Below are 25640 nucleotides of genomic sequence, written 5' to 3'. Positions count from 1 at the left end.
GTGGTTAAAATAGAAGTGACACTCCCAGGGAACTTAGAGTCTAGTGGAGCTGAAAAATCATTTTAAAACCATCATAAGTGTGTAATTACAAATCTCAGTGAGTGCTATGAATGAAGAGAACAGAGGACTCCCAAGAGAGCAGACTTTCATTGGCAGGAGGTTGGGGAAAGCCTGTCTGAAGTTGGTACATGATGGAATGTAAGCCAGCGAGGCAGAGGCTAGAGAGAGATGGACGAGTGGGACAGTGAGATGGGGCGGGAGGCATAGGTGAGGCCTACATCGTGCATGGCCTTGCAGGCCGTGTTAGGGAGTTTGACTTTTATTCTAAATGCAATGAGGATATAGTTACAGGTTCTAAGCAGGGGAGTGACGTAACCCAGTTTAGCTTCTTGAAGATTCACGTTAGTTCTTGGGTGGAGAATGAATTGCAGATAAGAGTGAAAAAAGGGTAACCAGTTAGGAGCTGTGTGCAGAAGGCTAAGCAAGAGCTAATCGTCCCTTGGACCAGGAGATTCTGATTCCAAAGAAATTACCCTGTAGGACATGCAAAAGATGTGCAGATGTTGTCAAGGAACCGCTACTGGGTGATGAAAGGGAGGATGAAACCAGAAGTCTTCATCCCAATAATTCCCAGGATTCCCTCTGCCTGGGTTCTTTCTATGCTAGGGAGAAAACTAGAGCCTGAGTCCACGGATGGCCACGTGAATAAATTAATGTTGTGAGGTGCTTTGTAGCACTCTGCAAATTCTGGAAACTGCTGCTGCCTCCTCTCCTCTCCTCTTTGTTCCTTGAAGTTCCTGGGGGAAGCCAGCGGGCATTTATATTGTTTGATCATGGAGATGAGGGAACATCAAAATTAAGGATGCTTTTACAGTTGTCTTAGAAGTTGAACCCTTTGAAAAGATCTAATTGGTTGCTCATTGTGACTATAAGCCTATATTAAATTGATGCCGTATTTCACCCATAGTAGCATTTAGGTGAAATAAAAGAATACAAAGAATTTTGAGTCTTTATTGCTTTGACACGTGTAATATAATTAGTATTAACTATTTAATATATGACTATACATATTAAATTGTTTATGTATCATATATACATTAAATTGCTTATAATATATGACATATTTGAGAAATGTTTTCCATTATTGTTTTAAATAATAGTAAAGCATTGATGCATAATATCTTCTGCTATTTGTTAGTATACTATGATTTTTTTCCTTTGAATGTTGTAACAGAAAATCGCATCAAAGGCTTTAAAATTAGAAGGAATTTTTAAAGATGAGTAAGTATAACACTCCATTTTTATTACGGAAGTAAATGGAGTACAAACATTCCATTATCATAGACAAAAACATCATACTCTTTTCCTCTCCAGGAGAGAAACACAGGCACAGTGCAAACTGGGTAAATTGTTAGTTGATAATTTAAAGAATGAAAAGAGAAAAATATGATTATTTATTGTTGCTTTGTAGATGTTTAATTTCATTTCCACACAGATAATTTTATAACAAAAAGGAAGAGACGTCCTCATGTTGCGCATTTGGGTGGCAAGAAACAGTAGTGTTGATACATAAAAAGGAAGATAAGATTTAAATAAAATAACTAGCTTCTTCTGATGCTCCCCATTCTCTTTTAGTATTTCTGCAGGTAGAACCACGGCATGAGTGTGGGCTTCTGAGTTGCGTGAAATAAATAATTCAGCATTTTCTGCTACATATCAACTCTCTGCTTATTTTCCCCCTCAAATTACATATTCTGGCAAGATTTCTCACTTGTTAAAGCATTTAATTATTGTGTTTGGCAGCCAGGGTTGGTTGCATTATATAAACAAATGTCTACTTCAAACACTGAAACTGGCTTTTTTCGTAGTCTGCCAGAATTCGAGACTATTTGATGTGCGGTGCGAATGCTCTATTTCGGATTATATAATTTAGGTCTGGGAAGAGAATTTTGGCGTTGGTCTGCAGTCCTTACGCCATGGAAAATTAACCTTTAGCATCCTCTTTAAAAGGGCAAATCATCATGACTACAAGTTCCAAAAACACTTTCAAGGTAAGCTTCATTCTCGTAAAACGTCCTTTTATCTGTAAGCATATGCGCATCTGTCTAGTGCTGCAATATTTTTGACCATTCTGTGTAATGTGTGACCTCCGCAGAGTTATAGCTAATTCAATGCACCCCCCCCACCACCACCCGCCAACGCTTCTAGTCATAGAAGGATCCGTAAGTGTTGTAGATGAGGAGTGTGGCAGACAAAGTGGATGTTCTTCCTGTCTGTAGATGCTGAGATATATTAAGAGCACTTCTCAGGGCAGTGGACTCTTCACTTAGGCATTATATACAACTGGAGTCGAGTAATATTTACATAGGCCAAAGTTCTTAGTGGACTATTTTTTTCTAAACTCAGTTTCTAGAAGAAAATCGAACCCTCCCTTTCCACCACCCACACAAGGCACTTAGGCATAAGGGATTTATTTAAGGGAAAAAGATAACCGTTCTGAAGTATGTCATCCTCTCAGTCTTCATTAAACCCAGGTTTTCCTTCTGGAGAGAAGGGAGTCTGTGTGATGCTCCCCCCGTTCACTGAGTTGACCCTGAGGCGGAGCAAGGGTCCCAGCCTTCAGAGGAAGGTTAGATTAGAGTTTGGACACCGTACTTACTTAGAGAGGTGGGACCCTGTATGACCCAGTTTACAAAAAAATTTTTAAAAAATTTAACGAGGGTTGAAAGAAGGTTTTATTGTTAACCCTGAAGTGACCAGAAAGTTCAGTTAGGCAGAACGTCTCATCTTTTGAGGAATTTGGATAATTGCTGTTTTACTCGAATAATCATGACAGAACAAATGACCTCAGAGGACTCTCTTCCCCCTGGCTTGTTGGAATCAACTTGCTACCAGAGGGTTATGTAAGCTCGTGTGAGAAGGAGAGCCATGTCAACGAGGAGCAGAGAGCCGGCCAAGGGCAAGCTGTTCTACGCTTTTCCAGAACTACATTTATGGTGCCCGGGGTTCACTTTTATTTCAGATTGCATGATGCCGGGTTACACCTCATGCATTTCCTAAAAAAGGTACGCACAAGTTGGGAGCTGTTTCCTCTTTGAAAATGCAGTGGTAAACTCAAAACTTTCGGATGAATTGATGAAGTGGCCTCGCTGAGAAATATTTAATAGGCATGGACACCACTTTGGGGCTGCCATGTGCCAGCAGGCAGTGCGGGCTGAGTGCACTGCATACATTTTATCGTTCTTCCTGTACCACCCTGTGATGACAGCTGTTGACTGGTCCCCCTGTGTTCCTTCTTGTCCCTTCAATCCATGCTCCGTGACACGATGGGGAGCTCGCCTAAGGTCACACAGCTCCTAAATGGCAGAATCAGGACTCACACCCGGATCTGTCGGACACCAAAGAGCATGCACTGTCTCTAGTGCATTTTCTCACATACGCTCCTGTGTCCTTGCTCTTGTTTTTAAAATTATTTTATTGAGGTCACATTGGTTTATAACATCGTGTAAATTTCAGGTGTGCATCATTATATTTTGGCTTCTGTATCACCACCAATTGTCTAGTTTCCATCCGTCACCATACATATGTGTCCCTTTACCTCTTTCACTCTCCCCCCACCCCCTTCCCCTCTGGTAACCACCACGCTCTTCTCCTTATGTATGTGTTTGTTTATCTTCCACATATGAGTGAAATCATACAGTATTTGTTCTTTCTCCATCTGACTTATTTTGGTTAGCATCATACCCTCAAGGTCCATCCATGTTGTCACAAATGGCACTATTTTGTCTTTTTTTATGACTGAATAGTATTCCACATCTTCTTTATCTGTTCATTAGTTGATGAACATAGAGGGGCACCTACGTTCTTGCTCCTTTTCATGTTCTTTCTCTCTTGCTTTCCAGGCTGGGGTGGGGGGTTGCAAGAAGGGCGTTCCTACCCCTGCAGCCTCGTCTTTCACTTTTTCATATTTTTAATATATTTAAGGATTTTGAGTCTTTTACCCCCTTCCTAAGAAGTTTTATTTTGGCCTCTTGTCTTTAATGATAAAACTTATTTTTTCTTAGTGGAAGAATAAGCACGAGGATTTTTTAAATCTAAGCTGATAAAATGAAATAGCAAAAATAAACCTATGTAAATATTTCTTACAAATATCATGACACAATACCTATAAAATATAGATGAATTGAGTAAAAAATTAGTAAAGATACAGTTCCTAACCACAAGATAAAATGCAAAAGAAAAAATATCTAATATTCAGACCACATACCATAAAAAATGTATATACCTTAATGAACTTCCATTGAATTAAAGAAGGATAGATTTGGGGCCGGCCCGGTGGCACAGTGGTTAAGTTCACACGTTCTGCTTCTCAGCAGCCCAGGGTTTGCCATTTCGGATCCCGGGTGCGGATATGGCACCACCTGCCAAAAGCCATGCTGTGGTAGGCGTCCCACGTATAAAATAGAGGAAGATGGGCATGGATGTTAGCTCAGGGCCAGTCTTCCTCAGCAAAAAGAGGAAGATTGGCAGTAGTTAGCTCACGGCTAATCTTCCTCCAAAAAAAAAAAAAAAAAAAAAAGAAGGATAGATTTGGAGTAGCAGTTTCAGCTATAAAGGAGAAAAATTTTGTTGTTGATCAAGCAAAGTGCAGTTTATTAAATTGACAATAGTGAGGTGAGACATCAAATTGACTGTCTTAGTAGAGTCTCAAAATAGAAAATTAGGGCAGCATGTTTTTACTTTTTTCCTGTTTGTTTAATTGTTTTTTTTATTGAGGTGGTATTGGTTTATAACATTATATAAATTTCAGGTGTACATCATTATATTTTGATTTCTGTGTAGACTACATCATATCAGCACCAAAATTGTAGTTGCCAAGAAAATTTTGTTGAAGGGAAAAATACTGAAAAGGGAAAGATGCACAAACATATTTATATAAAATATAAAACCTTTTAAAGCTAAAATGGGATGAAAGCAACAAAATGAGAGAATATGCATAGCAGAAATTAGAGACTTGATAATACATACATATGAGTTTATATAAATGTGAGTTCAATGTCAAATTGAATTGGATAAGTGGTCCAAGGAGACAGCCAACTATTTTACCCAAAGAAAACAAATAAAAAACCAAATCTGAAGATATAGTCAACTTAAATAAATTTTAAAATGAAAACATTTTACGCCAACCAAGTGAATAAATATCAAATATCAAAATATCATCACTGGAAAGGTTTTAGAGAAAAGGGATATACTCATGCATTCTTGTTGACAATGTAAATTGATTTGATCTTTTTGGAGGAAACCTGGCAGTATATGATAAGAATTATTAAAGTCTGACTCTTTAAGCCTGCAGTGCTCTCCCTGGCAATTTACCCCAAGGATGTCGTGAGGCAGGCATTTATTGAGCAAGTGCAGTGTTAGAAGCTATAGAAGTGGAGATGGAGGAGATAAATTCTAATCTGAAGGGGAATCTAGTGCAATTCAAAGGCACTGAAATAGCGCGTGTTCAAAAATGTTTTCAAAAGATTGATTATAATAGGGAAAAAAATACTAGTGGTGGCCTAAATGTCTAACGATGGGGAAGTCATTATTTTCCTGAGTCACCCACCAGCCCACAACCAAAACTCCTCTGCTCTTCTACTCCTCTCCCAGTGAGTGAATGGCACACCGGCCCCCAAGAGCCTACGTCACAGGCCTTAGCCAGCCCCCTGCCACCTCCTCTCCTCCACACCCCGCCCCGTCTAATCAGTTCCCCAGCCATGCGCATCCTCACTTCAGCTGCCATTATCCAGGCTACCATCAGCTCTTTCCTAGCTAGTCGTTATCTGCCTACTTGCATTCTTACTTCCGCTGTTTTCCAGCGTCATGGAGAGTCTTCTTTTCAAAACATAGATCAAATCGTGGCACTCCTTGATTTTCAAAATCTTCTCATTGCTTCAAGAGAAAGTCAAACTCTTTGTTAAGATATATAAGCTCCTTTGTAGCCTGGTTCCTGCTTACCAGGATAGTCTTGTCTCTTGTTTCTCCCCCTCCTTACAACACCTGCCCACACACACGCACACACACACCCCATAGTTTCTGCCTTACTGCTTTGCTTGTCGTTCCCCCAAATAGGGACCATAGGTCGTTGCACATGGCGCTGCCTATACCCGCTCCCCACGCCATCGCGCAACTCCAGGCTGGCCAACTCCTATTTATCCCTGTTTTTAATTCTGGACTCAACTCATATATCATCCTGTCTATTTCTAACTTCTTTAGAAATGCTAAATTCTGACGCCTGATGTCTGAATAGTCTGTTTTCCATTTAACTTTGGGCAAAACCTATTAGCTTGCTTAATCCCTACTATGCTTAATGGAAATACTATCTTTTATACTGTATTAGTAGCTACAACCATTTAAAATTATGTATAAGAATTGTATTTCTATGCTTACTTCCTTGCTGTCTGCAGAAACAAGAAACAGATTTCTGGGACTGCCAGATTCTGGAGCCTTCAACGACCACAGCAGGAGAGGAAGGGGGTGAGGGAGATGCCTCCAATGGCATCAAGGGAGAGGTTTAGACGATTGGGAGGTGGAAGGGAGGTCACTACAAGGAGGTGACCTGGTTAAAGGTACTCCTCTCCGAGATTGCCCAAACTCCACTAGCTAGAAAATCTAGTTAGCCAACTGTTATTAATTAAAGAGTCTGATATCGAGTATTTTCAGCAAGAGTGAAGAGGGAAGCCTCATAAGGTCTTTTCAACGTCTTCCCCTGTCTTTAATGTAAATAGCATTTGTGACCCCTTAAATGTTGGTATGAGTAATATCTGATACTTGAAGACAAAATGTATCAAAAAAGATGAATATATTTCCCCACTTATGCTAGTCAGATGATTTCAAACGGTTCTGAATGAAAACCTAATTTCAGCAGTGCCTGAACAAGCCCTAATAGTTTTATAAAGTGGCCATAGAAAATTCTACCTCCTTATGCCATTAATAAATCCCCATGTATAAACAAGAATTATTCCACAGCAGAAATAATCCATATTAACTTCAGATGCCTTGGTAAACAAGTTTTTATATTAGGTTCAGCCTGAATTACCCATCTTGACCCAATCTAATTGATGTAAGTGGTAGGAATTAATTTTGTTCAGATGGGGATAACGACTAATCCAGGTCAATCAGCGCCTTGTAATTAATCCACTCTTTTTAGTCCTTTAAAAAGAGAGAAAAATGTTGGCACATTCTTTGGTTTAAGGTTCTGCACCAATCTAATAAAGAGTTGTACGATTTTATGGGGTTCAGGTTTCAGGGTGGAATTACAAATAACAAAGGTTTTGCTAAAGCAGTTGGTAATTTCCAACTGCCAAAGGTTGAGGTTTTCTTGGGAATCTGTTCTAACCATCCATGAGCGAATGACTGAGTATGTAAAGTAAAGACAAAGCATTTCTAGGTGCCTTTTAAATATGGTTAGAAAACCTGGGTTTTATCATAATGGTTAACATTGATATTGCAGTTTTTAAATCCTGATATCTCTAAATACTAATCATTGAAAAGTGGAAATCAGTCTAAACACATTACCTTTCATTTCTGAGAAGATAGATAATAAATCCCTGAAAAAAATGAAAGGACAAAAATATCAATGAATAATTTTTTCAAAATCAGTATGTTAAATTCTTGTTAAATTGCATCTGTAACTGAAGGTGGCACAGCCATGGAGCCTTGCCTTACTTTGACGTGGAGGAGAAAGTAAATGTGGGAATCCTTCTTACAGTCTGTCAAGGGTTTGGCATGGGAAGCCCCATTGCCTTCTTTTACTTTGAGTTGCTGTGTTTTTCGTAAAGTGCAAGTTTAACAGTTTTTAATATATTTCACCTAGATTTTAATCTTATAATGAATACTAAGCTGCAGAGAGATGTTTAGTCATTTGTTAAATTTCTTCAGCTTTCTGGCTATGTTCGGCGATAAAAGATAGAATTTCTGGGGGCACAGAAGATGTGACTCATTTTTTTAAAAAAATTTTTCTTATGTTCACCACCCAAAGACTAATTATAATCCATCACCACACATGTGCCTATGCACCCACTCCTCCCTCCCCCTTCCCCTCTGGCAACCACCAATCCAATCTCTGTCTCTATGTGATTGTGGTGGTTTTTATCTTCTACTTATGAGTGAGATCATACAGTATTTGACTTCCTCCCCTGACTTACTTCGCCTGGCATAATACCCTGAAGGTCCGTCTGTGTTGTCACAAATGGCCGGATTTCATCGTTTCTTATGGCTGAGTAGTATTCCATTGTGTATATGTACCATATCTTCCTTATCCATTCGTCCCTTGAGGGGCATCTAGGTTGCTTCCAAGTCCTGGCTATTGTGAATAACGCTGCAATGAACATAGGGGTGCAAGTATCTTTACACAATCATGTTTTCGTGTTCTTTGCATAAATACCCAGCAGTGGAATAGCTGGATTATATGGTAGTTCTATTCCCAATTTTTTGAGAAATCTCTATACTGTTTTCCATAGTGGCTGCACCAGTTTGCACTCCCACCAGCAGTGTACGAAGGTTCCCTTCTCTCCACATCCTCTCCAACACTTGTTATTTCCTGTCTTGTTAATTTTAGCCATTCTGATAGGAGTGAAGTGATATCTCATTGTAGTTTTGATTTGCATTTCCCTGATGGTTAATGATGTTGAATGTCCTTTCATGTGCCTGTTGGCCATCTGTATATCTTCTTTGGAAAAATATCTGTTCAGATCTTTTGCCCATTTTTTAATTGGGTTATTAGTTGTTTTGTTGTTGAGATGTATGAGTTCTTTGTATATTTTGGATATTAACCCCTTATCTCATAGATGGTTTGCAAATATCTTCTCTCAGTTGTTAGGTTGTCTTTTCCTTTCGTTGATGGTTTCCTTTGCTGTGCAGAAACTTTTTAGTTTGATGCAGTCCCATTTGTTTATTTTTCCTGTTGCTTTCCTTGCCTAATCAGACATGGTACTTGAAAATATGCTGCTAAGACCGATGTCGAAGAGTGTACTGCCTATGTTTTCTTTTAGAAGTTTCATGGTTTCAGGTCTCACATTCAAATCTTTAATCCATTTTGAGTTAATTTTTTTTGTATGGTGTATGATATGGTCTGCTTTCATTCTTTTGCGTGTGGCTGTCTAGTTTTCCCAACACCATTTATTGAAGAGACTCTCCTTTCTCCATTGTATGTTCTTGGCTCCCTTGTCGAAAATTAGCTGTCCAGAGATATGTGGCTTTATTCCTGGGCTCTTGAGTCTGTTCCATTGATCTGTGTGTCTGTTTTTGTGCCAGTACCATGCTGTTTTGGTTACTATGGCTTTGTAGTATATTTTGAAATCAGGGAGTGTGATGCCTCCAGCTTTGTTCTTTTTTCTCAGGATTCCTTTGGCTATCCAGGATCTTTCGTTGTTCCATATAAATTTTAGGATTCTTTGTTCTATTTCTGTGAAAAATGTTGTTGGAACTTTGATCAGGATTGCATTGAATCTGTAGATTGCTTAGGAAGTATGGACATTTTAACTATGTTAATTCTTCCAATCCAGGAGCACGGAATATCTTTCCATTTCTTTGTGTCTTCTTCAATTTCTTTCAACAATGTTTTATAGTTCTCAGTGTACAGATCTTTCACCTCTTTGGTTAAGTTTATTCCTAGGTATTTTATTCTTGTCGTTGCAGTTGTAAATGGGATTATATTCTTAATTTCTCTTTCTGCTACTTTGTTGCTAGTGTATAGAAACACAACTGATTTTTGTATGTTGATTTTGTTTATTTATTTATTTTTAGTGAGGAAGATTTATCCTAAGCTAATGTCTGTTGCCAATCTTCCTTTTTTTGCTTAAGGAAGATTGTCCCTGAGCTAACATCTGTGGCAATTTTCCCCTATTTTGTGCGTGGGACACTGCCGCAGCATGGCTAGGTTCGTGCCCAGAATCCGAACCCTCAAACCCCAGGCTGCCAAAGCGGATCGTGCAAACTTAACCACTATACCACTGAGCTGGCCCCTGTATGTTAGTTTTGTATCCTGCCACTTTACTGTATTCATTTATTATTTCTAAAAGTTTTTTAGTGGATTCTTTAGGGTCTTCTATAGATAAAATCACATCATCTGCATATAGTGACAGTTTCATTTCTTCCTTTCCAATTTGGATCCCTTTTATTTCTTTTTCTTGCCTGATTGCTCTGGTTAAGACTTGCAATGCTATGTTAAATAAGAGTGGTCAAAGTGGGCATCCTTGTCTGCTTCCTGTTCTTAGAGGGATAGCTTTCAGTTTTTCCTAGAACTGGAAAAATAACCAACAAAGCCCAAAGTCAGTAGAAGGAAGGAAATAATAAAAATCAGAGCAGAAATAAATGAAATAGAGACTAAAAAAAAAACATAGAAAAAAGCCAATGAGACCAAGAGCTGGTTCTTTCAAAAGATAAACAAAATTGACAAACCTTTAGCTAGACTCACCAAGAAAAGAAGAGAGAAGCCTCAAGTAAATAAAATCAGAAGTGAAAGAGGAGAAATTACAACAGACACCTCAGAGATACAAAAGATTATAAGAGAATACTATGAAAAGCTATACACCAACAAATTGGATAATCTAGAAGAAGTGGATAAATTCTTAGAGTCATACAACCTTCCAAAACTGATTCAAGAAGAAATAGAGAATTTGAATAGACCCGTCACCAGTAAGGAGATCAAACCAGTCACCAGTAGGGAGATCAAAACAATAAACAAAAACCTCCCAAAAAGTAAAAGTCCAGGACCAGACGGCTTCCCTGGTGAATTCTACCAAACATTTAAAGAAGATTTAATCCCTATCCTTCTCAAACTCTTCCAAAAAATTGAAGAGAGGGTAAGCTTCCTAACTCATTCTACGAAGCCACCGTCACCCTGATTCCAAAACCAGACAAGGACATCACAAACAAAAAAAATTGCACGCCAATATCACTAATGAACATTGATGCAAAAATCCTCAACAGAATACTAGCAAATCAAATACAACAATACATTAAAAAGATCATACACCATGATCAAGTGGAATTTATTCCAGGCATGCAGGGATGGTTCAACATCTGGAAATCAATCAATGTGATACACCACATTAACAAAATGAATACTAAAAATCACATGATCATCTCAATAGATGCAGAGAAAGCGTTTGACAAGATACATCATCCATTTATGATAGAAGCTCTAAATAAAATGCATATAGAAGGAAAGTCCCTCAACATAACAAAGGCCATATATAAAAACCCACAGCTAATATCGTTCTCAATTATGTGACTCTTAAATCAAAATAGAAGATAAATATGGGCAGCCTACTTTCACCACATGCTCTCTTTGAAGAATCCATCAAATAAAGTAGGTTTTATAAAGTAGACCATATTTTCCCATGGGAATGATTTATAATTATGGGCTGCTTTCTTCACAGAACTTAGTATCTAATTATAATGATAGCATGTTTTAAAAAATTACCACAGCCATGATAGAACTCTTATGCACACTAATTATTCTAGAGTCCTCAGGGCACCGTAGTTATTCTTCATTCATTCAACAAGTATTCACTGAGTATGTACTATGTGCCAGGCACTGTTCCGGGCTCTGGGATTTCCTGTAGACCAAAAACACATGGCCCCCCACCTTCGTCAATATTACAGAGTAGACTAAGTGGGGGGGATGACTATAAACCAAATATTCATTGCAAATTATAAATGCTAGAAAGGAAAAACATAGGCATTGCCTTGAGGAGGTGGTGACTGAACTGAGATCTGGCCGATTAGCCATAGCTGGGGTGGCAGGTTGTTCATGGCAGAAGAGCAATATGGAGAGACCATGACTCCCTGGAAAAACTTAGAGAAGAGTATTGAGTCTGGAGTGGCCCCAGAGAGAAGGCCAGTAAGTCAGCAAGGAGGCAGGACGGGCACGTGTGAGGCGTTGGAGAACATGTTAAAGATTTGCTCATTGTCCTCAAAGAATTGAAAAGGCATGGAAGAATTTTCAGTTGATGTAAGGGTGAGGTGGCATCAGATTTACAATTTGAAAAGTTTGTGGTGTAATAGTCCTGAGTCCTCCAGGGAAGGTTTAAGAGAATATTATACTAGTACAGTTGAAGATGACCAGGGCAGAGATGGAGAAAAGTGAGTGACGTTTGAAAGGGAGTTAAAAATAAAAATGAGGGGCCAGCCCGGTGGCCGAGTGGTTAAGTTCTCGCACTCTGCTTTGGTGGCCTAGGGTTTCGCTGGTTCGGAACCTGGGCGCGGACATGGCACCGCTCGTCAGACCACGTTGAGGCGGCGTCCCACATGCCACAACTCGAAGGACCCACAACTAAAATATACAACTATGTCCTGGGGGAGGGGGGTTTGGGGAGAAAAAGCAAAAAAAGAAAAATGACTGGAGGTGGTAAGCATTTGAATATCTGGGGTGAAGGTGGAAAGGGTGGCTCCAAAATTTGTGGCTGGTATATCCACGAAAATGGTGGCATTCACTGAAGGAGAACCAGGTTTGGGAGGAAGATCGCGTTTCATTTTGGGTATATTACGTTTCAGTTTCCTGTGAAACCTCAAAGTTTGAGGTATCAAATAGTCACTTGGATACACTGGGCTGGTGCTCAGATGTTTGGGCCAAAGATCGAAATGAGTCATTGGAGTCTTGCAAAGACTGAAAAGGAATGTCATTATAAGTAGGAGGAAAACCAAGATAATATGGTCCCCAAGAGAAAACAGTGCTTCAAGAAGAAGGGAGAGGCCCCAAGTGCCAGACACTGCCAAGAAGTTATATGAGAAAGAGGCTGATAAATACCTCTTGGATTAAACACCATCATCCTACAAGGCTGTTTTGACGGTTGGGGAAGGTGAGGGGAAAACTAGATTGGAGTGAGTTGGAGAAGAGATGAAGATGGTGAGTACAGATAGCCCACTTGTGATTTTTACCCTTGAAGAGAAGAGCTGCTGCTGGAGGAGTTGGACACAGGGAGAATCCAGGAAAGTCGTCTTCGATGGGCGGGTTGGAGGACATTCCCCCCCGCCCCCCCGTAGGCAGATAGAGAAGAGATACCTTTGGCGATTAATAAACATCTCTGGACAGCAAGATCTGCTTGTGTCTGAGTGAATCCAAATTCTATATGAATTTACAAGTAAGTTTTCAGGGATTAATTTATACTAGCAGAAACCACGCATGTGTTGATATTTTCCCCCTGTGTGAGCACTATAGCGCTGAGGACTGTCAATACGGCGGATAGGAGCCAGTGTATGCCTGGTTGAGTTCTGTACAGCATCCACTTCGGAACAGTTCAGCTTGGGTTGTGGTTATCACTTGGAGGAAAGAAATGATGGTAGAGCATCATCATTTCTTTTCATTTTCTTTTTTTAAAAGCTTTCTAGAATTTCCTCCACGTTCTTCATGTTGAGAACTATGCAAAGAGAAATGGCTCCACGCCCTCCGAATTTAGAAAACAGGTTTTCATTTCCCATCCCCTGGAGCAGGTAGCTGTGCACAGCTATATTCCCTAAATGCAAAACTTTGACCCAAAGACCGTTGCCAAGTCCAGAGCAGAGTCTCAGTGGTACCTGAGAGAGAGAACCAGGAGCTCTAGGGTCAACTTGAGGCCCTGTAGTTGGGGAGACTCTCCAACCTGGGGATGAGCCACCTAAATCCAAATTTTGCCCCTCCTCAATTTCCTCTTGGCCTCAGATGCAGAATGGAATTCGGAGCAGCTGTCTGGATGGGCCTGGCAATAATCATCTGAAGCCACAGCCTCCTTGGCAGTGCATTCAGAGTTTGCTGCCTGGCAGTATTGTTCCATGCTTGATGTCTAAAAGGCCTGTACATACAAAGACTCTCCTTTTCCTATTGTTGACTCTTTGCCTCAATACACCTGCTTCAGAAATGCTGCACCTGTGTAGGTCAAGGTCAAGCAGTGGTGGCCTGCCTCCTAATGGCCCCTGGTGTTGGGCTGACCTGCACTTGCTGAGGCCACTCAGCCGTCTGCTTAGGGGGTGAGACCTGAGTGCTGCTTGTGACGGCCTGATGCTTAGAGGTCTGACACTCTGGAACGAGCCTCTCACTTGTGGGCAAAGTCATCTAAGCTGAATCAGCTGGCAAAGCAAAAGTTGTACGTGGAGAAGCTTTAAAGCTGCTCACTAAGTCACCAACAACACCAGCTGCATGCCTGTGAAAGCTAACTGTGGCACAAAACAGTTTGCTGTAAATCGCTGAATCAACATGAATGGCCCACACTTAGTATGGCATCTTCCAGCAGCATCAGTCCTCAGGACTTATTTTGTTCCCCAAACGCCACGTCCATGAGCCAGTCCACTGCTCATGGGCAGTAAAGACCCTCTCCTCCCACTCGGATTCTGAACCAATTTTAGAATTTGAAACAAAGGAGTAAGACTAACCTCTTACCTTCATCGGTGATAAAGCTGACATTGGAGATCGTGCCTTATATCTGTGAGCAGGTGGGCATCCTAATGCTAAACTCAGAATCAGAAGCTTTTCCGTGCTCTCAACAGTCCTCCCCATACAGGAGCGGATTTTGCGTACATCACCCTCATGGCATTGAGAAGTAGAGCAACACATGTGCCTCCTGTGAGCAGCTCTCTGCCAGACCAGCCAAAGAGAGGGGCTAGATTACGCCTGCCCAGTTTTCCCTTCTCCACTCACCGACCTGATTCCTGATCCCCGCCTCCTGGCGAAGTCTGTGCGAGGGGTCGAAGAGAGACCAGGAGCTCCTGGAACCCCACCCGGATGGAAAAAAGTATCAGGAGTGGAGAGGAAATCCCCCGCACACAGCCCCACCCTCCACCCCAACAGCTCCTTCCCGAAGTAAGAGTAGGAGGTCATATTTGTTACAGAGATGGAAGTCATACTTAGTTCTGATGGCTTCATGCACCTTTTAATAGCTGACAACCACATCATTACAGCTCGACATGCCTTTGTACAATCAGCGTTTGCTAGGTGCCCAGAACCATGACAGGTCCTAAGAGATTCCGAAGAAGCAAATGGCCCGATTCAGCCCTCCCCTTTCCAAAGGGTGAATGGGGACAGTATTTGTGTTTATGAAATTCACAGAATAGTTGGTAACTCATAGTCACCATAGGAAATCGGAAGCAAACATCTGTGAACTGAAGTTTGTTGTCAGCCCTGTTGGCCTGTAAAAAGCCTTCTGCGTGATGCTGGTTTTCTAGATATCCTGTCTAAAGAAAAAGTGTGTTTCCTTCCTCAGTGGGTCCCTTTTCATGAGTGGAGGGGGAGGGTGTCTTATAATAAACTGATTTGGGGGGAGATGACCTCATGTGCTCTCGGTTAAGCTGTTTCCCTTTGTGTCCTGGTGGAAGAGTGCGCTCGGCCGATGGTGGGTCTCCTGGAGGAAGTGTATGTGGATGAATTGGGAAGGGTGGGGTTGACCTGCACAGGCAGGACATTACCCTTCTTCCTCTTCCTGACCACGTTTCCCACAGCAGTCATGGCCATTGCTCAGCTTCCTGTTGGGAAAACCTTGGAGGGAAAACCTTGGAGACTGAGCGTCCACCTGCTACAACCAGCCAACTAAGCACAACAGAGTGCTTGATGCTGGGAAGCCTGAGCTTTGAGTCTCCGGGGCCTGAGACATCGGAAGCAAAGATGGAGCCATTCTTTGTGGGGTGGAAGGGACAGGAAGCAGCTGCCTTACCAAATCACATGCAAGTGAAATGTGGGGATTCCGAGGGGTCTAGGGTGGAGAAGAGACCAGCAGATTCTCCTGGAATCTCTGCCATGCCTCATCCCTGGTCCAGTCAATTTCCTGCAGTTGGACACAGGGTTCCTAAGAGAGATGATTCAAAGTAAAGGCATACACCGTGTTCCCGCATCCTGATTCTGTCCCCTGACTGTGACCCTGGACCATCCTCAAGACCCCTGCTTAATCCCTTACCTCCCAGCGGAGACCAGATCCCAGGCTCGAGTGCCTGGCTGCCCTGCTGTCCCCCCAATGCCTCCCCACTCCCAGAGGGAGTGTCCCCAGCAGAAGGCAGGTTCAGCCTTTCTTTGTGACTCTCAGGGTCACAGGGACTGAGAGACCATTGAAGACCTCTTTGCCTTTTTCCCTAAAGGGCAGATAGCATTGTCCCTGAGCAGCTCTCCGCGAAGCCCATAAGAGCCCAGCTCAGCCCAGTGGCAGGAGCTGCCCATGGCACAGGGAACCCCCTCTCCTTCACACTGCCAGGAGGAATGGGGCTTGAAGCTCTCAGCCAATGCTGCCCCCCATGATGGCACACTGTGCCCGGATGCGAGCCTGAACCCCGCCCTGAGGTTGGGATGCAGAGGGCGTAGAGCCAGCAGCTTCCTACTTTCGTACCACTTCAAATTCCCATCCTTCCTTTCTATTTTCCCTCCATCTGCGATGATACTAAAGTTTTTCTAAATTTTGGAAATATCAAAATAATGAGCAAAGGAGGAAAATTTCAACTAAATGTAAAGTGTGTCTCCTCAAAACTGCTACTTTTTAGTAAACTGTAGGCTTTAAAAAAAAAGTGATGAATTTGGAGAGATTTGGGGAATTTGCCTGCCTCCTGCAAAAACAACTTCGATCTTGTTAAATAAAGTATAACCAGAGAAGGGAGAAAAAGAGTGAAATCAGGTATGGATCATTCCATCTGTGTAATCATAAATGTCATAAGGACAGTAAATAACACCATAACCTCTCAGGCTGCCTACAGTTAATTCAATCCTAGTACTACCCAGGCTGAATGAATGTTGCATAGAGAGATAACCAAGGGATTCTAGAACTTTCTACCACTTGCCCCTCCCCTAGCTTTAATGCAATCATTGGTCTTTAACCAATGTGCACCTGGCATCTGACCATTAGGGGGCACGTGTGAGCAATATACTATATGACTGAGACTCAGGTCCCACCTACTCCCTATGAGGCAACTCCAGCCAGCTCAGCAGGAGAGAGGAGAGAATTAGGCCCTTGGAATCGATTTGTTTTTAAGAACCTTTGAGAGTTTACATGATTGTAAATTTTTATTAAATCCCTTAATTAACTTTTGTCATCCACAAAACCTGAATTTTGTGAATACTCAGAGAATTAGAAATACTTTTCATATATTGTCAACAAATCCTGTTTATCTAGAAGAATGATTCTCTTTGGAAAAACAGTGGCCCAAAAGCTGTTCCAATTTAGGAGGTGAAATAGGCTGGGAAAAGAGAAATAGAGACATAGGTACATGCCCCAGCCCACTCCCATACATGCAGTCATTTTGAAATGTTGAAAAATTAGACTTGACTTCTTGGAGTGAAAAATGAAGAATCAAAAGAAAAAGCTCTTCTCTACAGGAGATTGGCACTCCTGTGATATTGACCATCCTCTGCTATTTTTGACTCTTCATATCGTCATTTTTATTTCTGCTGCTGTCTGCTTTTTCTCGTCTGCCTCTCAGACTTTCCCTGGGCCTCCTGAGAGAGGACTAACAAGACAAGGATGAGAATGTGGGTGGAGGACAAGGGTGGGTGGAACCGCCCGGACCTGTCTGCCTTGGGTGTAGCACCTCATCCCAGGTGGACATGATTCTTCTGACGGTGGCAGCCTGACAGGGCTCCCCCTCCCCGTCGCCCAGCGGGGCCACGGCTGCCTGGGGAGCATGCTGTCAGCAACGATGGTGGGGGCTCTGGTCAGGGGCTGGAGAAATCGAAGCTCTCCTCGAAGGGCCGAATCCAAGCTGCTGCTTCCACAGAGCCAAGGTGGAATTCGGATTCGGGGTATGTTTGTGACCCTTTGCTGTGACTGTATAACTTTTTTGAAAGGGTTCAGGTGGGTGAGAATGAGCTTACAAGTTCTTCCCCTCCTTCAAATAGAATTGACAAATCTAGAGCTTTTTTCCCCTCAGATTATTATAATTATGGCTAACTCACTTCCACGAGCTTTATTTCCTCCTTGCCTAGTCAAAGACATGGGTACCTTCAGTAGCCACACGGTAAAAGATCATTATTCCCACCTTCTTTTCCTTCAAAAGCTTTTCTTTTAAGGTGTAATCCTTGTTCTGTTATTTGAGTTTGACTATGGGATAGAAGAGGTTTACCAGCTTTCGGCAAATTCTAGTCTAAATCATATTACTTTGTTATCTCTGATGTGAGAAACGGTAGAAGGAGTTAGCTTCTGGGTTTCGCCATTAATTATTTTTATTTTCTGTTTTGTTACTGTTGTTTTCAGGCAACAGTAGAACTAGGGATAGAAATGCAGCTGTCCTGTTCGCTTCGTTCAAGAGGTTACTGTGGCCTTTTGTGAAACAAATTTTCATTGAAATGGAATACTTTCTGCCATACCTGATGACCTCATTCTGTTCTGTCTAGACCTTGGACTGCTTAATGGTACTTATTAGAAGGGAATGCTTTGGCCTGTGGGAGAATCGCAGAGCCAGCAGAGGAAGCAAGGATGAGCCCAGAAACCGTCAGCTCCCAGGGGCTTTCTGAGCTGGCCCGCTGCTCCTCAAAATGCTTTTATCTGACCCAGAGCCCTGACAGTTTCCTAAGCAGTAAATGCAACTCTTCTTTCATATCAACAGATATGTACAGAAAGCCAACATGTGCCAGGCATTTTTCTAGATGCTGGCCTGCTCTCATCTATAGGTAACTTGCTCTCGAGAGGTGTCAAAGCTAAATGTTGTCATTTGTTTTGTTCTGACGGTACTTTCCAGCCATGCTTTTCAGGCTGAGTGTACTCAAGAAGGATCAAGCCAAGAGATTATTTTGAAAACGGTTTGATAGGTATTCATTGCAAGATAGTAAATTAGTTCCATAACCAGATATGCCAAAGCTCGAAGGCGCTCCTGTGTTCTAAACTGCCAAAAAGATTCGTGATTATTTATAAAACCTAGGCATTCAGGGAGAAGTATGAATCATAGTATTTTAAACATTGGTCACCCAGTTCTGCTCCTGGAACCTTTATTTAACAATATTCAGAGCTTTACAGGATGACAAAGTAATATGCTAACATGTAAGGGATGGTGGGTTTTTTAACAGTTTTACTGAGATATAGTTTATATGCCATACAATTCACCCATTTAAAGGGTCCAATTCAGTGGGTTCTGGTTTATTACATATTCATTTTTTTAAGTTGTGGTAAAATACAAATAAGATAAAATGTGTCCTGTTAACCATTTTTAAGTGTACACTTCAGCGGCACTAATTACACTCAGAATTTTGTGTGACCATCCCTATCTTTTCCCAAAACTTCTTCATCACCCCACACAGAAACTCTGTACCCATTAAGCAATAACTCCCCATTTTCCCCTGCCCTCACCTTTCGTAACCTCTAATCTACTTTCTGTCTCCATCAATTTGCCTATTCTAGATATTTCATATAAGTAGAGTCATACAGTCTTTGTCCCTTTGTATCTGGCTTATTTCATTTAACATAATGTTTTCTAGATTCATCCATAGCTTGTACCAGAGCCTCATTCCTTTCTATGGCTGGAAGCATAGTGTCTTAATTCTCTTCTGTTTTATTCTCCCTCCCTTAAATATACCTTAATTTCTAACCTTGTCATGAAGGTATTTTTGGGTATTTTTCAGACTACCTGTATTTTTATATGTAAGTTATTTAAAGTAGGAAGAGAGTCTTAAGAAGGTATTTGTTTTCAGTTAATCCTTTAAAGGCAGGAGCCATAGATTAATCTTTTTAAGAATTTTTTTTGTCCCTAATGCCTAGTCCAGGTCCTGGCCTAGAGTACTTATTCAACAAATTTCTCCTGAGATGGACAGATGAATGGTTTTTAAGGTTTTACTTTTAAGTGCCAGGAAAGAGATCTTAAATAAAAAAGAAGATCGTCTTTATGCCTTAGTTCTTTATTCTCTGGAGCACAGATATTTTCTTTTGACATAAAAATTTATAGTTGCACTTGTTTTAATCACTAAATATCAAAAGGACATATTTTACATAATCTATAAATATTTCCCTGTGACATGGGACTAAAGCTGCCTTTAGTGAATATTTGGCGGTGTTGTTTATTGAGGGTAATTGAAATGTTCTAGCTGCTAAGCAGTGTGACTTGAGACAAGTCTTTCCAACTCATAGCCGCTCTGGGCCCTGCTACCTGGTTATTCTTTCTCAGTGCTGGGCTCAGGAACTGGGAGCAGTCAGGCTGAAACAGAAGCTGCTACATCTTCAAGAAGCCCTTTTACACCTCTCTGGAGTAAGGAAACTGAAGCAAAGATGGATGGGGTGATTCACAGTTTTCGTCCTTAAATATAAAATGTAACTATGTTTCCTCCAGTTCTGTCCAAATAAAGGATGCATGTATTTGTTATATACATGGGCAGCCCACCATTCAGCATCCTGAAAACAGGCTCTTATTGTGCTTTGACTATTTTCAAAAGCAGTGATGTGAGAGAAAGAATGCAGAATGCAAAATAAAGCCCTTGATTAGGCCTCGCAAATCGTCGAAGGATATCTTTGCTATAGATGGTTGCCCCGCCCACTTTCTCAAAATCAAGTCAAGAACAGCATCTGCAAATTGTGACTTGCAATGAACTTATTTGCTTTGTGGAGCAGACTCACATTCATTTTGGGGCGTGTGCTATTTCAGAAATTCTCTTCTCCTTCAGTGATGCTCCTGTGAACACACAGAAGGCTTGGTTGTGTCGCTCATTTTCAGCTTAGTATGTGCGGCAGCTGTGGTTCACTTTCCCTGTGGTCGTTCCTCCTACCTAGATGATGAGTCTAGTTCGGGCTCTGTGGCTTGATACTCTCTGACTCCACCATGCCCAGGGTTCTACGCAGAGCAGACGCTCAACCACTATTTGATAGCAGTGACTTCAGAAACATGAAATGCAAGATGTTCTAACGTGAGGAGCCTGCTTTCATATCTAGTCTGTGTAATCTATCTTGATGCTTCGTCAGTGGCACCACGTACTTAAGTTATTATTGCTTTTCCCATTTCAAAGGCATACAGATTACCATTGGCTTAAATATAAAATAATAATTTCTGACTGAGGAGCTGTACACCCTGTAGTCGAAAAGAAAGCCCTTCCTTCCTCATTTCCCAGTGACAGCCTGTAATCATCTTTGAGTCATTTTTAAGATTCTTTCTCAACCACCATTTCCTTCATTTGTCTGCTGGGAACAGCTTCTCCTTGTGTCACTGGAATGGTTCTCTTTCTTCCCCAAGCCCAGCCACCCACCTAGAGAGAACAGGGAGCTGTAAATCTCAGCCAAGCTTCTTTTTCAACAATTATGCTGGGAGAAAAGTCAGGTGATAAAGTCAGCGAACCACCAAATATTTGTGGGGGACCTGAGACAAGTTTCAGATCACCGTTAAAGAGAATATGCCTGAGTTCTACTCAAACCTGATTTCCTTATTCAGTTCTAGCCTAGACTTGAAGGAACAGGGACCCGCGATGGAGCTGGTTTCCTGTCCAACCAAGACATGGCCCATTTCCTTCTTTAGGACTGGGAGCAGTCTCAAGGAGCCTGTGTGGGCTTCTGTAAATCCCAACTGGAATTTTTTCTTTTTCTTTTTTCTCTTAAGGAAGATTAGCCCTGAGCTAACATCTGCTGCCAATCCTCCTCATTTTTGCTGAGGAAGACCAGCCCTGAGCTAATATCTGTACCCATCTTCCTCTATTTTATATGTGGGACGCCTGCCAGAGCATGGCTTGCCAAGCCGTTCCACATCCACACCCGGGATCGGAACCAGCGAACCCCAGGCCGCCAAAGCGGAACGTGCGAACTTAACTGCTACACCACCAGGCCGGCCCCCCAACTGGAATTTTTAACCTTACCCCATATATGGCCTCTTCAAACATGGGCAAAATGAACACTGAGAAGTTGCACATCACAGCTTGGTGTATGATGTGTTTATAAACTAAAAGTATTTTATCTTTGTAAACCAAAATTAATATTAATCCCATTTTATAATTAATGGTAATGACTAAATATGACAGTAATGCTTTAAAATAATTAACTACATCAGTCACTGTTTTCTGGTGGAATTTAATAGACTCTTACACTCTGACCTATACTAATTTTACTCAGCTTACATGACTTTTATAACCCTTTTCCCATATTTCCCCATAACTAACCATGTAATTACTATTTGATAAGAGCCGCTTATTTTAATTAGAATAATCACAGGGCTCATGAGTCAATAAATATTCACCGAGCAGCTGCTGTGTGTAAGACAAGTGGGCAAACTGGAATGATAAAAGAGTCAATAAGACTTATCCTTTTTTTTTATTGACGTATAATTGACATGTGACATATATTAGTTTCAGGTGTGCAACATAATGATTCAATATTTGCATATATTGCAAAATGATCACCACAATAAGTCTAGTTAACGTCTATCACCATACATAGTTAAAGAATTTCTTCCCTCATGGTGACAACTTTTAAGATCTGTCTAAGGCTTATCCTTGACCTCAAAAAAGTGTTTGTGATCCAGAGAAAACGAATGTAAAGACATACAATGAATATAATATGAATAGATAGAATTAAATAAGTGCTAAACGGATATTGGAGGAAGAAATGATTAATTTTAAGAGACAGTATCGAGTTTTGCAGGTAAGTAGAACTTGAATTGTGCCTTCCCAGCCATTGAAGATGATTTCCACTCTGCATTTAGGGCTAATAGAAAGTAAGTATTTGCTCTTGTTACACTTTCAGACTTATTTAAGTCATGAAGGTTCTACTAAGTCAAACTGAAGACTTGAAATTAATTTAGTTAATTAATTTAGTTCATTGTCAGGGACAATTATAGCCTGTAAGCAAATTCAGAGGCCCTTAGTGCCTCGGTGATTTCTGTGTTTAGAGAACAGTGGGAAGAGCGTCCGAGGCAGGCACTAGTATGAAAAAGGCACAGAGATACGGAAAGCAAAGGGTGTTTTGGTTTTGGGGAATGCTGACTTGTCCAGTATGGCTGCAGTTCTGGGCCAGACCCTCGAAGACCTGATTGCCAAGGTAAGGAGCTTGGACTTGATCTGTTGGCCATAGAGAACTGTATCAAGCTTTCCTGGAAGAGGGTAACTACATCCTGAGTTTTAGAAGATAGCTATGTGAAAAGATGGTTTGAGGAGAAAGGAGATGAATTTAGCAAGATATAGTAAAGAGATCATTGCAGTGATTCAGGCCAAAACTATGAGGGGCTGGCCCTGTGGCCGAGTGGTTAAGTTCGCGCGCTCCGCTGCGGGCGGCCCAGTGTTTCGTTGGTTCGAATCCTGGGCGTGGACATGGCACTGCTCATCAAACCACGCTGAGGCGGCGTCCCACATGCCACAACTAGAAGGACTCACAACGAAGAATATACAACTATGTACTGGGGACTTTGGGGACAAAAAGGAAATAAAATAAAATCTTAAAAAAAAATAAATAACTATGAAAGTGACCGTAAAGATAGAGAGGAAGGATGGATAGAAGAGGTGTAAACTTAACTGATTCTATTTTATGACCTAGTTAAAAGTCATTGTGGCTATTGTTTGTTAGCTCTGTTATGTCAATGATTGTACCCATGGGATTTTAATTTATTGAGATGACTGAGTGACAACACGCAGAGACTAAGGCCACTGAAGGATTTTTAGTACTTATGTTTCCCAAGAGGAGGGGCATGGCATGCCACGCAGGGCCACATGGGGAAGTACCAGTGTGGATCAAGGAGGCAGAAAGGAGTGAGAGGAGAGCCTAGACTGAGCTGTTATTGGGATTTCCATGGGGTTGCTCATGCAAGGCAGGGCAGGGCAGGGCAAGCAGCTTAGGGTTGGCTAGTGTGAGTGATTCCAGCAGGGCTTGGGGCCTAGGGGCTGTCTGGTACCTGGCCCTGGGGTGAGTAGGGCAGGGGAAATATTGGTTTGGTGCATGAGCATTAGATAAGGAGGTGATTCAGACTGTGGGCTCTGGATCACAGGGGAGATGCCAACAACTTGGGCTGTTAGTTTGGTCCTATAGTTAACGGATGCCCAATAGACAAATACAGAATCTAAGAAAACCCAAGTTAGAAAGTCTATGTACGGGGACATGTGGCTAAATGCTTTATACGCTTTATCTCATTTCATCCTCTCCGCAATCTGTAGCAAGTGCTAAATTGTCCCCATTTTACACATGAGGCAACTAAGACCCAAAGCAGTTCAGCAACTGACCCTGGTTCACACAAGTAATAATGATTTTACAAGCTGATTCAATCCTAAGCATTGTCAGCTCCAACCGCCTGCTCCCATCTCTGTGCTCCACTGCACAGGGCCTTCTCTGCCTGATTATTCTTCCTCACTCTGGGCTTGGGACCTGAGTCCTTCTGAAAAAGGAGTGGTGGAAACTTGTGGAAGCTTCTCCAGAGCTCACCGGCCTAAGGCCCAGAGATGGATTCGTGTGGTTCACTGTCTCTCTGTCAGTCTTTCTGTTTCTATCTGCTTTGACAGAGTAGTGTAAGGATGTATGTATTTGTATACTGGCAGCCTACCATTCAGCATCTTAAAAATAAATAAACAAAATGTGTGACTTAATCACTGTCTCCTCCTTTCCTGGAAATTGCTTCTCGACTTTTGGCTTCTCTCTCTCTGATCATTCTAACTCTGGGACTTGGAAGCTCTTGTGTCAGCAAACAAAGCCCTTGGCAGATTCCTTCCTCCCCTGTGTCATCAGCCAGTGATCCAAATTGCCTATGGAATAATCTCTGAAGTCCCCCGGGTAGACTGAGGTCCCGCATCAGTAACGACTCTGTTTGGTCACACTCCAGCACAGTTCCTTGGTTCAGACCAACCACTCCCCATGAGTTCCATCTCTTCACAACCGCCATGGCTTTGTTCGCGAATGTTTGGCTGCCTTCTCACCCCCTCTGTCCTCACATCTTCACGCATCACTTCCATGAAGTGCCAGCTCGGTGCTCAGGCTCTGTGGGAGGCATCCAGAGCACATGGAAGTCATGCAACAGCTTCTATAGAGCTTCTCCTTTGCACAGAGCCAAGTGGCCCAGGTCAAGATTTCAGGGAGCTTGTGACTAGCTTGAGAGGCAGGGTAAATGGTAAAAATTGAAATAACACTTCAAGAAAATGGAGGCCCTATCATACAAGAGTTTAGAAGTTCTTCCCTACCAAACCGGTATTGCTCTGTATGTAGTTATTGCTTCCCCCATCTGCATCTTGCTTCGTGGTTCTGATGGTTTACCTGGGGCTGTCATCTCTAACTGGGCAGTGAATCATTCAGAGGGAGGCATCACAAGTCTAGTTTATAAGAGCCTTTGCGAAAGGAACATGGCAGAACTTCCTGTTTTCTATCCACTATCGGTTCAGTTATGCAGGACGGTCCCTGTCTGTAGGCAGGACTCTGCTCCAGAGAGTCACTGTAGCAGGCAGAGGAGAGTTTGAGGTCCAGAGTTGGACTAGTTCAAATACCAGCCTTACCACTCACTAGTTATATAACTTTGAGAGTTGCTTCATCTCTCAGTGCCTCATTTTTCTCAAGTGCAAAAGAGGGATGGTAGTAATCTACCTTTTAGGGTTGTCGTGAGAATTAAATGAGTTAATTTTTTTTTAAGTTTAAAAATGGTACCTAGTACACAGTAAGGACTCAATAAGTGTTAGCTATCATTATTAGTTATTAGTAGGTGGTCCTCATGACTGCGTGACTCCCATCTTTTAGATGTATTCTAGTTATTCCTAGTAACTGGAGCTGCCTTATCCG

At 41.7% G+C, this 25640-nt stretch overlaps 1 protein-coding gene across 4 annotated transcripts in view; it reads left to right on the top strand.

The window, feature by feature from the left end:
• Positions 1 to 25640, top strand: part of PLEKHG1 (pleckstrin homology and RhoGEF domain containing G1) — a 221161-nt gene that overhangs the window by 76005 nt on the left and 119516 nt on the right. The window contains exon 1 of one of the 4 annotated variants that reach the window (XM_008516995.2): positions 17414 to 17734. The exons of the other annotated variants lie outside the window; for them this stretch is intronic. Within the exon in view, the coding sequence (XP_008515217.2) occupies positions 17617 to 17734 (118 nt within the window). The 5' untranslated portion in view covers positions 17414 to 17616. Of the gene's footprint in view, positions 1 to 17413; positions 17735 to 25640 lie in introns of those variants that run through there. 4 annotated transcript variants of the gene reach the window in all.

The sequence above is a fragment of the Equus przewalskii genome, chromosome 32 (assembly GCF_037783145.1).
Source record: "Equus przewalskii isolate Varuska chromosome 32, EquPr2, whole genome shotgun sequence".
Lineage (NCBI taxonomy): Eukaryota > Metazoa > Chordata > Mammalia > Perissodactyla > Equidae > Equus > Equus przewalskii.
The sequence above is the reverse complement of the archived record's forward strand: the minus strand, read 5'-3'. Positions and strand labels throughout refer to the sequence as shown.